Source organism: Danio rerio, chromosome 20 (genome assembly GCF_052040795.2).
Source record: "Danio rerio strain M-AB ecotype USA chromosome 20, GRCz13ab, whole genome shotgun sequence".
Classification (NCBI taxonomy): Eukaryota; Metazoa; Chordata; class Actinopteri; order Cypriniformes; family Danionidae; genus Danio; species Danio rerio.
In genome coordinates, this window is record NC_141040.1 from 43,652,438 (window position 1) to 43,666,832 (window position 14,395).

General features: G+C 34.1%; 1 protein-coding gene across 1 annotated transcript; it reads right to left on the minus strand.

Annotated features, from left to right (window-relative positions):
- Positions 1 to 375: 375 nt before the first annotated feature.
- pbk (PDZ binding kinase) lies at positions 376 to 11,393 on the minus strand. The gene is given in 8 exon segments (NM_001002387.1): positions 376 to 1,210; positions 2,521 to 2,703; positions 3,815 to 3,944; positions 5,193 to 5,362; positions 6,729 to 6,868; positions 10,520 to 10,613; positions 11,084 to 11,157; positions 11,342 to 11,393. Coding segments are annotated over 7 exon segments (1,020 nt in total). The 5' UTR covers positions 11,154 to 11,157; positions 11,342 to 11,393; the 3' UTR covers positions 376 to 977.
- Positions 11,394 to 14,395: the final 3,002 nt, after the last annotated feature.

Here is a 14,395-nt window from a genome sequence, read left to right on the forward strand (position 1 = left end):
TATATACGTCTATGTAAATGTATAACTTTGTCTGGAATACTTCATTCTTCATGGTCAGACATCACAACATTCCAAAGTATATTATTTCTAGATATGGTAGTATTAGCAACTTCTTCACCGGTAGAGCATGCCTGTCATCCCGCTGTTCTTGACTATATGGCGGCATCTTGTGAGTGAATAATACAAGTAGCCTGCGCAGTCGTCAGCAAGACGAAGAAACTGCTAGATGTACATTTCTTGCTCTTTGCTAACATTTGGAAATGTTTTATTACATAATATTACTTAACATGTAGGAAATGTATATATTTTACTGTCTTCATACAGTAGATCAATATTTAAACTGCAATCTGTGCAACTAAACAATCTTAAGCAAGCTGAAGTTCACAGACAGTTTATTTCAAATTTGACCGCAGTTACAGTGTGATCGAGAGCATGTCTGAAATCAGCAGAGTACATAAGACCTTATGCAACATGACTCATTTTAAACAGAAACATATTTACAACGTGACAGATCTCAAACAATAAAATCCCTAGAGGTAAACATACACAGCAAGGGAACCAAAAATAAATCAAATTCTGAGTTTCTCTCAATTTCTTAGTAAAAGTAGCGTTCAGGAAAATGTTAATATTTGTTTTATTCAATAAAAGATCTGATAACATTTCTTCCAGGTTTTTTTCCTTTCCCAAAATAAAAAAAAAAAACAGTCCGAATAACAATTATTATGACTTGATTTGAATGAAAATCAGGGTTATTCCAGCATATATTGCTTTCTTAACCATTCTGAAGTTAAAAATGGCCATTAGAGTATGAAAACATGGCACCTTTTCAATTATTTTATGTAAAAAGATCCTCTAAATGTCATCCGTTTACAGATTGAAATAAAACAAAAATGATGTTCTTTTCCTCAAACACACAACTCAGACTCGGAGAAACAGAATTTTCAGCATTCGTCATTGACAGGAATGCAACTCAGCATTTAATCGATTACAATTACCTCATTGTTTTGCTTGGAAAGCTGGCTGTTTGACTCCAGCACCTGCACAATGTGAGCTGCTGAGGGTCTTTTCTGAGGGTCCTCCTCTGTGCAGAGACAGAAGAGCTCCACCATCCTCTGATAAGAGCCTCCCAGAGTCACTGCATCCAGAGCCGGTCGAGACCCCAGCCGCTCATAATATGCATCTTCATCAAAATCCTCCTCAAATGACTCATCTATATAAAAAGAAGAGAGAGACATGTAACCCTGTGTGCTGTTGGGGATGTTTTCATCCACTCTAAGCTGATTTTGAGTCTTAATTTGGTCACAACTTGCTCTGTTTCAGCAAATAGAATGACTTTCGGTGACAAATCTTGGGACAAATGCTTTGAAAATGTTCAAAAAATTCAACAAGTCTGCACAAATTAGCTATCCTTTCGTTATGTTGGTGATTGTTTTTTGCCCCTTTGACTTCCATTATAATTAGATTTTTTGATTGCAAAGCCATCACAGCATATTATCAGTCTTAAATGTTGGTGGTATTTTCTGTTGGGAAGAGCTAAAATTGATCATTTCTACTGTGGATCATCAGTTGCAGTGCAAAAACAGCTCAGTTTCTGACTTAATTATATGAAGTATAGTGTGTGTGTGTGTTTTTGTGCGTATAGTGCAGTGAACATGTCAACCTAGATAACCATATAGAAATAGTTAGACATGTATTTTGACGGAAAAGGGCATCAGCTGGTGGTGAATTTTAAGAAGAAACGTGACAACTGCTGGAGTGTGCAGGATGAGTGTCATGCTGAGAAATGTGTGGGGTCACCATTAATTGAAGCTGCTGGAGGTTATTTGTAAAACACTGACACATATATAGTTATATCTGTGTATAAAACTATAAAGAATGAACAGAACAGACACTTTAGATCGTCCTGGTAAGATACTAGAGACAGGTCTGCTTATAGATGTCTGCTTTTTTGGAGAATATTCCAATAAAGCATATTCTTCTGATAATCAGAACCTCCAGACTGAGTTTGATTCATTCTTGAAACAGCTGGAAACCACAACAGTGTGTGTGTGTGTGCGCGCGTGCGTGCGTGCGAGAGACCTTTGTCCACTTACCACGATATGTCTGAGAAAATAAAAAAACAAGCAGCTCAGGTCTCAGAATAAAGTAAACATTGTGAGTGTATTTAAGCATGCACAATGTAATTTGTGGTTTTTACTCCACAGAACTCCATATAAAAGCCAGAAACCTTTTTTTTACCCATGACTATCAAAAAGGTTAATGGTACGAACTGATGATCAACAATACAAATAAAAGGTTTCACCTCTTCTCAACAAGGATAAACAACACCAATCAAGAATAGATGACTAATATCATAGCTCTGCAATGCCAAAAATCTGATTATAATGGAAGTCAATGGGGCTAAAATAGCCACAAACATAATGAAAGAGTAGTCAATTTGAACAGTATACAAGGGTTAAAGATCAGTAAAAGCATATTGAGGCTAAGCACTAGATGAGAGATTAGAAACAGTAAGTTTACCATCATCATCTTCATCACCCTCAGTGTCCAGCATCTCCAGGTGAGGAACAGAAAGCGTCATCATTTCCCACAGTGTGAGTCCATAGGCAAAGATATCAGCTTTATCTGTGATTACTCCATCCTCCAAAGCTTCTTTGGGCTTCCACGGCTCCGTCCCAATGTAATGAGCCTTTGGATCACTCACTGAAGAAAGATAGATTTACTTGATCACTTAAAACAGGTGGAGGAGGCAAAAAATGCAAAGAAAAGAAAACTCTTGTATAACACCGCCCCCTAAATAGAAATAAATAAAACCTGTGGAATAAATCACTTTTTATAAATAAGTTTTATTTAATGTTAACATTATTATAATGTTACTATTGTACTATTACTTTTTGTTAATTAAGTAATAAATTAAATGTTAAAGCACTAAAATATATATTTTTAAAGTAATTTAAAAATATATATTTAATATTATAAGAAATATTTACATAAAAAGAATAGCTTTAGATTGAAAAAATTTACTGTACACACACAAACACAAGAAATAGAAAACATTAAATGATCAAAGGAAGGACATGTTGAAATGTTTTCAACTTTTCATCCCTGGCCTGTTTTTTTATATTTGTGAACTTTAAAATAAATGCATATCATCTTTCACTGACTATTATTTAATTTGCCTTCTGCTAAAGTTAAATTAAATTTTAAATGTTGTTTTAGGAATTTTAAATCAAAAAGATTAAATAATAAGGGCTGAACAATATATCACTTGAGCATCGATATCGCAATCTGTGAATCTGCAATAGTCACATTGCAGGATTAGACTATTTATTAAAGATATTAAACATTATATATATTAGATAAAGATATTATTAAATTGTACATATCTTTTATCATTTATACAATGATAACCATGTTATTTAACATTTGATTGACCAATTTCTGCACATAAATACTGTTAGACTCCCTGAAAAACCATAAAGCACTGATTATTTATTTATTTTTACTTGTAATTTTTTTATAATGTATGCAGATGCACTGCATAGAAAAAGACTTGATCATCCCAGCCGATCAAAATTAATGAAACATTTCCAAATTAAGCTATTTAAGTCATCTAGTGAAATTATAATCAGATCCCAGTAAAACTAAATATGCAGCCCTAATTAAAATGGTAAGATTTAAATATAATACACAATACCAACAAAAAATATCTTTAATTATATAGGGATATTTTGTTTAATATGAAATAAATATTAAAATAAAATAAAAACAAATTATTATATATTTTTTTTTAAATTGAAAAATCTTTTCATACCTTGCATGTTTTCATCCAGTGGCAGTGAAACACCAACATCACAGATTTTGATGCTCTCAAAATCGCCCTTGATGACAACATTGCATGATTTCATGTCTCCATGCAGAAGCTTTTTCTCATTGTGCAAGTACTAAAGAAAAAAACGAAAAACACAGTAAATAGGCATGAAACATGATGACAAATATTGGGCAATAAAATAACACTAAATGAAAACAAAATAATAAATACAAACAAAAGAAACATACATAAAAAAGACAAATACAAAGTAAAATTAAAATGGAAATATTTAAAAAAAAATTTTTTTACAATACTGCCTCAGTAGCTATTTTTCCAACCAAAGATGCTAATTAAAGATATGCGCAAAACTGGATTATCGCATAAAATATGTGCGAATAAAGCAGCGTTTCCATCCAACGAGTCAAAGTGAACAAAATCATCACTTCCTGAATATCTGGCGCCAAATATCAACAGTAAAAACAGAATTTTTTACAGATCTCAGCTGCCATATCATCACCAGAACCCCTTCTTCTCATCACACCACCCCTGTCCTGCAGCAGCTTTATTGGTTATCTGTTCATTTTCGAATTGACTTTAAAATCTTGATGTTAACATTCAAAGCCATCCACAATCTCGCCCCTCCATATTTGTCTGCCCTCATCCACATTTCTGTTCCTTCTCGCACCCTGCGATCTTCTTCCTCCCTTCACTTGTCTTTTCCCTCTTCTCGCCTTTCAACTATGGGCAACAGAGCATTTAGCCGCTCTGCTCCGTGGCTTTGGCACTCACTACCACCTGCCATCATAAACATTGACTCCCTCACACTGTTCAAATCAAGACTCAAAACCCACTTATTTAAGATGGCTTTTAATACTTAATTTTATTTGCACTATTGCTGTGTATATTATATTATTTCTCTTGTTGTTTTATTGCTCTTGTTGATTGTACGGTATCCTCGAGTTGCTAGAAAGGCGCCTATAAATAAAATGCATTATTATTATTATTTGTTGCGATAAAAGACATTGCGTGAATCTTTTCTTCATTTAATAAATGCCTCAGAAGGCAATCTTGACACGCAGTAAATGTGAAGTGGCGTTTGAAGACGTGAGACGCGGAGCACAGATTCTCTTGATTCTATAGACCATTAATAATGTAATAACACTATTACTGAGATGATTAAGGCATTTTAAAGTGACCAAAACAACGTGCATCTTTTCTTATTGAATAAAAAGTTTATCCTACTCAGATATGCACATGTAATTTTTACGTACAATTAAAAATTGATGCGCATCTTGGGGTTTCTATCAACTAGTTTTTTATGTGCATAACCAAAATGTGTATAAAAATAGGTGGATGGAAACATCGCTAATGACAAGCGTACCAGTAAACCGCGAGCGACATGAAGAGCCACTTTTTCAATAGTGTCCACTGGAAAGGCCTGCAGACCCTCCTCTCTCCTCTTCTCAATCAGGTCATTGAGAGACTGTTCTCCGCCAAACTCCATCGCTAGACACTTCGAGCCATCCTTCGCAGTGGTAAAAGCTCTGAAGCCTTAAAAACAACAACAAAATGAATTAAAAATGTCTTACGATGTTTCAATGTTTTCCTAAATTTAGGTGCATTGTGTGCAAAGCAATCTGAGCTGCATGCAATAACCCCAAGCGTCACAGTGACGTCACTAGCTCCATTGAGTGCCTTGTATCTGACATTGCATATCACCTTGCATTATAAAGACTGCATCCAGATACTAATGGAAATTGGGTATGCACAATATATTATTTCAGTATCGATAGGGCAATGTATGAATCCCCAACAGTCAAAAAAGCAGGATCTACAATGTCAAGTGGAAATAACAACTGACCAAACACTACAGTATACAATATTGTGGAGTTATTGCAACTTTTAACAATAACAGAGTGTAATAATGCATTTGTTTTTAAGGAGTGTGACTGTGTGAGCATTTTAAGATAGTTTAAAGCATTTGGGCTGAAGATTTGTAGTTTAAAGATTACTGTACTGATGCAATGTAATGTGTTTTTTATTTTTTGCCATGTCAGCAACCAAGGCTATTTTCATGGCAAGAACATTTCAATATTAAATAAACAATTCAACAAACAAATAAATACACAAATTAAATAAGATTTTTTTGTTTTAATAAATGATAAGAATTCCAAAATCGTTTCTGGTGTCACTTTACCAAAAATGTCCTTAAGAGAGTTCATTTCATTAAAAAAGTCTTCTGGAATTATTAAGAGCAGGACAGTGTTTTACAAATGTGTTTTACAGTAAGGGGAGTTTTACAGCACAAACATTAAGTGGGGTCTTCATCTTTAAGTAAAAAGGCGCGGGTTAATCTTGTATGCCCAATACAACTGGTAAAAATCACTTGAACAAATCGAGTATTAAAATTTCAGTTTGGATTTAATGTAATTTATTATTTTCCAATGCATCCCACTCATCTTCCCACTTATTTAAAATGTAAATGTTGATAAAAGGACTCAACTCTGATGGAGGAATTTGGCATTTGTTCACAACTTGCTTCAAAGCATCTTTAGCAGCAGCATCAGCTCGCTGATTACTGTACTGATTTATTTATACAGTCCATACAGACTATACAGTGTTATTTCACATTTGATAATTTCATTTCTGTACCTAAATACTGTGAGGTTTCCCAGAAAACCATAAAGCACTGTTTATTTCATTCTTATTTTTGCTCATTTTTGTTTATCTATGCTATACACATATATGCTCCCCAACAAAACCGCCCCAACCCATGTCAAATTATGATTTTTATTCCAGTCATCCGGTGAAAATGTGTTCATATTACAATACATGCTGTGTGAAAACCATATAATGTAATGCAAGTTGTTCCCAGTATCATACAGTTCTCCTTGTAACATTTAAAGTGGATATTTACCAACAATATTGGGGTGCTTGAGGTCCTTCAAGATCTTGGCCTCCTCACAGAGACGCTTCTGATAAACACTCACTTGACCTTGAGCACACTTGCTGTTGATCTTCTTTATAGCCCATGGAGAATGAGTGTGTTTCCCCATTCTGACGAGAATATTGGTATAGTTTTATATTGAGGTAAAGTTGTTTTTTTTATTCATACATTCAGACTTTTACCTTCTTAATAGAATTTCAGAAATATATTCTATAGGGGAATCATACTAGCAGCCAATGACTATCAAAGTACTACAGTCAATTAAATAGTGCTAATGTTGTTTTGTGGTCATAATTACATGAGATTTAAGCTTGATTATTCAAATTAGCATGGTAAACAATATAGGGACCGTGTCAGAAGTTATCTCGTTGTGGTCCTAACTCCTAACAGTATGTCATTATAATTAACCCTTGTGTACTGTTCAAATTGACTACCCTTTTGTTATGTTGGTAGCTGTTTTTGCATTGGCTTCCATTATAACCACATTTTTTGATTGCAAAGCCATGTCAGCAAATAACCCTGCGCTCTTGATTGATGATTGGTGAGGTAAAATTTGTAATTTTTACTGTTCGTCATCAGTTGGCACTATTAACCCTTTGCAACAACTGTGCAAAAGAGTTTCTGGCTTTGATTTGTTCTATGTTCGAGTTCTATGGAGTAAGAGCAAATTATAGTGTGTGTGTGTGTGTGTGTGTGTGTGTGTGTGTGTGTGCGCACAAATACAATTATATTATTTTCTCAAACATATCAAGGCAAGCGTGCAAAGCTCTCTCACACACACTATACTCTATATGAAAGCCAGAAACCAAGCTTTTTTTTTATTTTTTTTACACTGTAACAGATGATTTACAGTCAAAAAAAAAAAAAAAAAATCACAAATTGTAGTTATTGCCAACAGGGAAAACCACCAGCAATCAAGAATGCATGATCATAGTGTGATGGCTTTGCAATCAAAAATGTCATTATAATAGAAGTCAATGGGGCAAAAACAGCCACCAACATAACAAAATAGTGGTAAATTTTAACACTGAGGTAAAGTTGGCTTTATATTGACAGATTCGTACTTTCTCCTTAATAATAAAACTTTAGAAAAGTATTATTTGTAAAGTCATATTATCAGCCAATGACTAGCAAATTATTAAAAACCGTCAATTAAATAATGCTAAAGTTGTTCTGAAATCATCCTTAGATGCCATTTCAGACCGGATATTTAAAGTAGCGTGGTACACAATATAGGGACTGTTACAAATTGGCATGCACTAAATTCCAGGGGTTTCATTACCACGACATAAAATGGGCGTGGCTCGGTCGGTGTTTGAGAAACGCCCCCTTAAAAAAAAAACAATGCCGAGAGGTCCCCAATCATGCACAGTACAGGTTCTTTTTTTGCGCTGTCATTTCAAACAGGATGATTATGAATAAAGAACCTACCGCGGTGGATAACGAAGGAAAAAAAACAATTATACAGGTTATTTTTTGTTTTTATAATGTTATATTTTAAAGATTTCATTAGCAAAAACAGCTGACCTCGTTTTACTGTGTCTGGGCTTTTATACTTCCATGGTAAATCCCAAAATAATAATAATGGCTGTGGTACATTCCATTAACCGTGTTTTTGTAGTTTAAAATATGGTATTCAGTCATGTTTAAACAAATAAATACCACATTTTTCTGTAATAAACCGTGGTTAATGTTTCTTTCTCGATCTTAGTTAACTAACATAACTCATATTTATTTTCTATTTTTATTTAAAGTCATCATACATAAAACACCTAGGATCAGGACAGGTATCTGATGTTAACTAATATAAAAGTGATTATACATGAAACCCCTGGCATCAGGACAGGTATCTGATGATACTGTATATGATATATAAAGTATATAAAGTAAAGGTGAGGTATCTTAAGTTATAACATTACTAATGTAATCTGAGAGGTATCTTAAGTTAATTTGTTTGTTATAACATACACTGACTTTACATGAAACACCTGCGATCAGGACAGCTATTTTAAAGTACTGCATATAAAAGGGATTGGACACAAAACCCCTGCGATTACGTACAGGTATCTGAATCAAACAGCAGTTTTCACAATCTGCACATGATCCGTGACCTATGCAAATTCACAGATAGGCCACGCCCACCCAATGATGTAGTAGCGGTTACGCTGTACTGAAACCCCTGGAAAAAAGTGCCTGCCGTTACAAATTTTCTTGTTGTGGTCATAACAGTATGTCATTATAATTAACCTTTGTGTACTGTTCAAATTGGTTGCCCTTTTTCTTATGCTTGTGGCTATTTATGCTCCATTGCCATTATAGCCACAAAAGCCATGTCAGCAATTAATCCTGCACTCTGGAATGTTGAGGTAAAATGTTTAATTTTTACTGTTCATCATCAGTTGACACCATTAACCCTTTGCAACACCTGTGCAAAAACGTTTCAGGCTTTTAAATGGAGTAAAAGAACAAATTATAGTGTGTGTGAGTGTGTGTGTGTGTGTGTGCAATGCATAAATATACTTATGTTATTTCCTCAAACATATCAAGGTAAGCGTGCAAAGCTCTCTTACACACACACTATACTCCATTTGAAAGCCAGAAGCAAAGGTTTTTTTGCACTGTAACTGATGATCAACATAAAAAATCCCAAATTTTAGCTATTGCCAACAGGGAAAACCACCCGCAATCAGGAATGCATGATTATAGTGTGATGGCTTTACAATCAAAAATGTCATTATAATAGAAGTCAATGGGGCAAAAACAGCCACCAACACAACCAAATGGTAGTAAATTTGAACACTGAGGTAAATTGTGCTTTTTTATTGACAGATTTGTACTTTCTCTTTAATAATATAAATTTAGAAAAGTTTTATCTGCAAAGCCATATTATCAGCCAAAGACTAACAAAGTATTAAAAACCGTCAATTAACTAGTACAGATTTTGTTTTGAAAACATACATACGATTTCAGACCAAATATTCAAAGTAGCATGGTAAACAATATAAGGACCGTGTCAGAAGTTGTCTTGTTGTGGTCATAACAGTATGTCATTATAATTAACCCTTGTGTACGGTTCAAATTGACTACCCTTTAGTTTTGTCCAGGCTGTTTTTGCATTGACTTCCATTAGTCACATTTGTGTGCAAAAAAGCTTATGGCTTTTAAATGGGGTTTTATGGAGTAAAAGAGCAAATTATTGTGTGTGAGGAATGTTTATTTTTTATTCTTATATTTTTTTTTGCAATGTAACTGATAATCAACAGTAAAAAAATAAAAAATAAAAAAAAAATCACAAATTTTAACTCTTACCAACATTTTGCATCTTGCATGATTATATAGTGTGATTTATTTGCAAAATGTCATTACAATGGAAGTCAAGGGGGCAAAAACAGCCACAAACATAAAGGGAGTGTAGTACATTTACCCAGAGTGTAATGCTTTTGAAAAATTCCAAAATATTTTCTCAAAATGAGTGCCAAAATATGATTTGTTGACAAAAATCATATAATTGGCTGAAACTCAGAAACAGTTGTGGACAAACCAAACCTCGATATCACCCCAGAGTGGATGAAAACGTTACCAACAGCACACACTCGCTAATCTTTAACGTTATTTAAACTTTTAAAATTCTGTTTAACTTTTTTTTTTAACCGAAAGCCAGAATGTTCTAATATGAAACCAACTTTATCTCATTTAGATCTATCATGCATTTATTAAACACACAAACATGTAGTCATCAGTTGTAATGCATGTAAGGTTACCTGTTCATGAGGTAAACATTGACTCCAGTCCCACAGCCGAGCTTCTTCATGAAGGGAGAGGCAGGAATGGTGACTGGGGTCCCACAAGCATTGACTGATAATATATACAACACATTTAAGACACTGCAGCTAATTAATGTAAATGGCAATGAGAATTTTAGTTCAATGTTTAAGAAAACAATAAACGACAATTACTAGATACTAACGTTATACACTAGTATAGAGGTAAAGTTGGTTTTCTATTCGCACATTCGTTTATTTAGAAGTCTTTATATTGTTTACCATGTTACTTTGAATACTCGATCGGAATTATCATCCAAGTATGACCTGAAAACAAAATTAACACTGTTTATTTGACTGTGAACAATGTTGTACTTTGACAGTCAGTGGCTGCTAATATGATTTCGCTATTTAGTTTGCAAATACTAATTTTACGAAATTATATTATTAAAGGGAAAGTCCGAATGTGCGAATAGCGAATAGGTAAAACCAATTTTACCTATAACTGTTACCGAGTCTGTAAACGTTGTAATCATAGAAAAATACATGTAAATATCGCTCTACCTGGACTTTTCACTTTAGCAGGCTTGCAAGGTGTTTTAAAGGCACTCGGTGATTCTTTGCTGGCCTCCATTTGTCTAAAATGAAACAATAAAAGATCATCATCGTATTTTGTTTACATTGCCACGATTAGCAAGACAAAACCTTAAAGGTTACACAAGTTACACTAATGTAATCGCGCTAATACACAACTGCAGAAACTACATATCAAAATACAATCGCAACATGAGACATTTAGATAATATAAACTATTTTAATTACATTTATGTAAACTCCGGATATGCCGAACAACGCGCCCGTATTTGAAATTAACCGGTTTTGTTTGACGTCAAACGTACGTAACGCTACAGTGGCCGTGGTGGGACAACAATGATTGCGTTCGTTTCGTTTGCTTTTCCCATCTTTTCTTTCTTGTAACAAAAGTACATTATTTAATACAAAATAGATAACTAAATACATGCACTTATTACTATTCAATACGTAATCTTTATTTAGCACGGGCTGTTTGTCTTTTACCAAGTTATTTTTCAACAAAACTATACTTTGAAGACGTGTTTAAGATAAAACAGAAATAAAATGAAAAGTAATTAGAGTAAAATCTTCATGAAAATAAATTGGACAAAATAATTGACTAAACAACAAACTGTAAACGATAGCCTAATTTTTAAAAACTGAAATATTTCAGTTGAATAAAAACCTTTTAATACAAATAATAAAAAAAGATTGCATACTGATTAAACTAAATCCAACTAAAATTAAAATTATGAAAAAATAACACACAAATTCAGAATTGTCATAAAAGCACAATTAAATAGGCTAATATTGAAAAAGATGCCTTAAAAACAAGATGCCTGTTTCATTTTTTTTAGTTAGTTATGAGTAGTAAAGGTGAGAACACAGCACATTTAACCTAGACTTCTGAAATAATTATGGTAGAAACATCATACATTTTACATCCTTCCAACACTGCAGATTAGGTGGCATCAGGTAAGCATGTAATGAAATCTTCAGTAGGCTATATGCCAAGGAAAGTGTCAAAAAGTTACCAGGTTGAACTAAGTGGGCAACTCTGCTTTCATTTATTTTGCGAGATTTTCTTAAAGCTTTTTTTTTTAGCTGGCCTATTGCCAATGTGCATGGAAGCCCGTTCTCGCCACTGAATTAAAAATTCTGAATTATAAAGAATTCTGAGTTATAAAGTCGTAATTCTGAGTTGTAAAGTCGCAATTCTGAGTTATAAAGTCAGAATTCTTTAGGCAAATTACCATGTTCATAAATATTCAGGATGCGCGCGCAGCGAGGCTGCAGAAAAAAACGGGATCGCTAGCATTTACAGCGAGGGAATGACATCTGATGCGGTACAGAGTTTGTTGTTGTATTAGAGATAAGTTATATTGATTACATATTAAATATATTATGTACATAATGCTTTCAGCGTATTATAACAGCTTGTCATCCAGTAATAAACAGTTATTCGACAAAATTAACATTAAAGTGAGCGGTGTTCATCTAACAGGTATATTTGCGATAGCACCCTCCCAATGGATATTGGATAAGATGAAATGGCCAAGCATCCAACCCCAAATGTACAACTATCACACTGAAACTCCAGGTTGTTCTGTGTTCATGTCTAAGAAATAATGTTCCATGATTAACAGACTCAAAACTATGTAGTGCTAAAAACTGATGTTCTGCCTAGCCAAAGACAAGGAAAGAAGACAGAGCTGTACAAGACCTGGGTAATCATCAACAAGCATTCTGACAGCGAGCTGCACCTGTACGGCAGGGTATGTGAACTTAGATTTTTATGTTTCATTCTAAGCATTCAGATTCTGCAGTTTCATTCATTTTCTTGTCGGCTTAGTCCCTTTATTAATCCAGGGTCGCCACAGCGGAATAAATCGCCAATTTATCCAGCAAGTTTTTACGCAGCGGATGCCCTTCCAGCCGCAACCCATCTCTGGGAAACATACACAAACACACACACACACACACACTCATACACTACAGACAATTTAGCCTACCCAATTCACCTGTACCACATGTCTTTTGGACTGTGGGGGAAACCGGGGCACCCGGAGGAAACCCACGGGAACGCAGGGAGAATATGCAAACTCCACACAGAAATGCCAACTGAGCCGAGGATCGAACCAGCGACCCAGCGACCTTCTTGCTGTGAGGCGAACGTGCTACCCACTGCGTCGCCCCAGTTTAATTCACCATATTGAACTGTTTTTGCTGAAATCATTGCTGCAATGAAAGTAAGGTGTATGATCCAGCATAGCGTAAACTTACCTGATATGAAATGAGAAATGCAGAGTCGAGCATTTTTCATTAGGTCCTCACTCCATTCAGCTCCTTTTTAGCCAAAGTTGCAGTTGGGATTAAACGCAGTGTGGTGTATGGTAAAAGTTATGTTTTCGAATTCGGCATCCTACCGCACAACCAACCCATTCTCACCCCGAAGGCGCCAAAATCTGAAGCATGGTCAAGGACCTTTTTTACACAAGGTTCATTGCGGTTTTCCACTTGGTAAGTAAAAAGTAAACAAAAAAGACGATTTGTTGATTCAGATTAGGGGTTTGTGAACCTTTTTAAAAGCAAGGTAGCTATCTCCTGATTTAATGACTTGATATAAATAAAGTACAGTAAACTAGCAACGTTATCTAAACACATCAAGTTCATTTATTAACAAAAATATTTTTCCACATAGTCGTGCATAGCTCAGAACAATATACATTTTAAGATGAGGTACAGTGTTACCAGATTGTTGTTTTCCATAAAAGTAATCGTCCAAAATTGATATAAATGATGCAATATGCAATAAATATTACCTCTAATAATACAGTTGTATTCATAACTGCATCAATATTTAAGCAAATCGAGTGTTTTTCAAAAGTTTAAAGGCTAACATTACATTGTAACTACAATTATTTTCCACGCCTTAAAAAAAAACAAAAAAGGCACACATAACAGAAATTCTGCCTGTCTGAGCACATTTTATTTATTTATTTATTTATTAACACAAAACTACAAAACTAACCAAAAACTGCTTAATCTACCACACACACACAGACACACACACACACACATATATATATATATATATATATATATATATATATATATATATATATATATATATATGTATATATATATATATATATATATATACATACATATAGTTGAAGTCAGAATTATTAGCCCCCCTTTGAATGTTTTTTTCCTTTTTTAAATATTTCGAAAATGATGTTTAACAAAGCAAGGACATTTTTACAGTATGTCTGATAATATTTTTTTCTTCTGAAGAAGTCT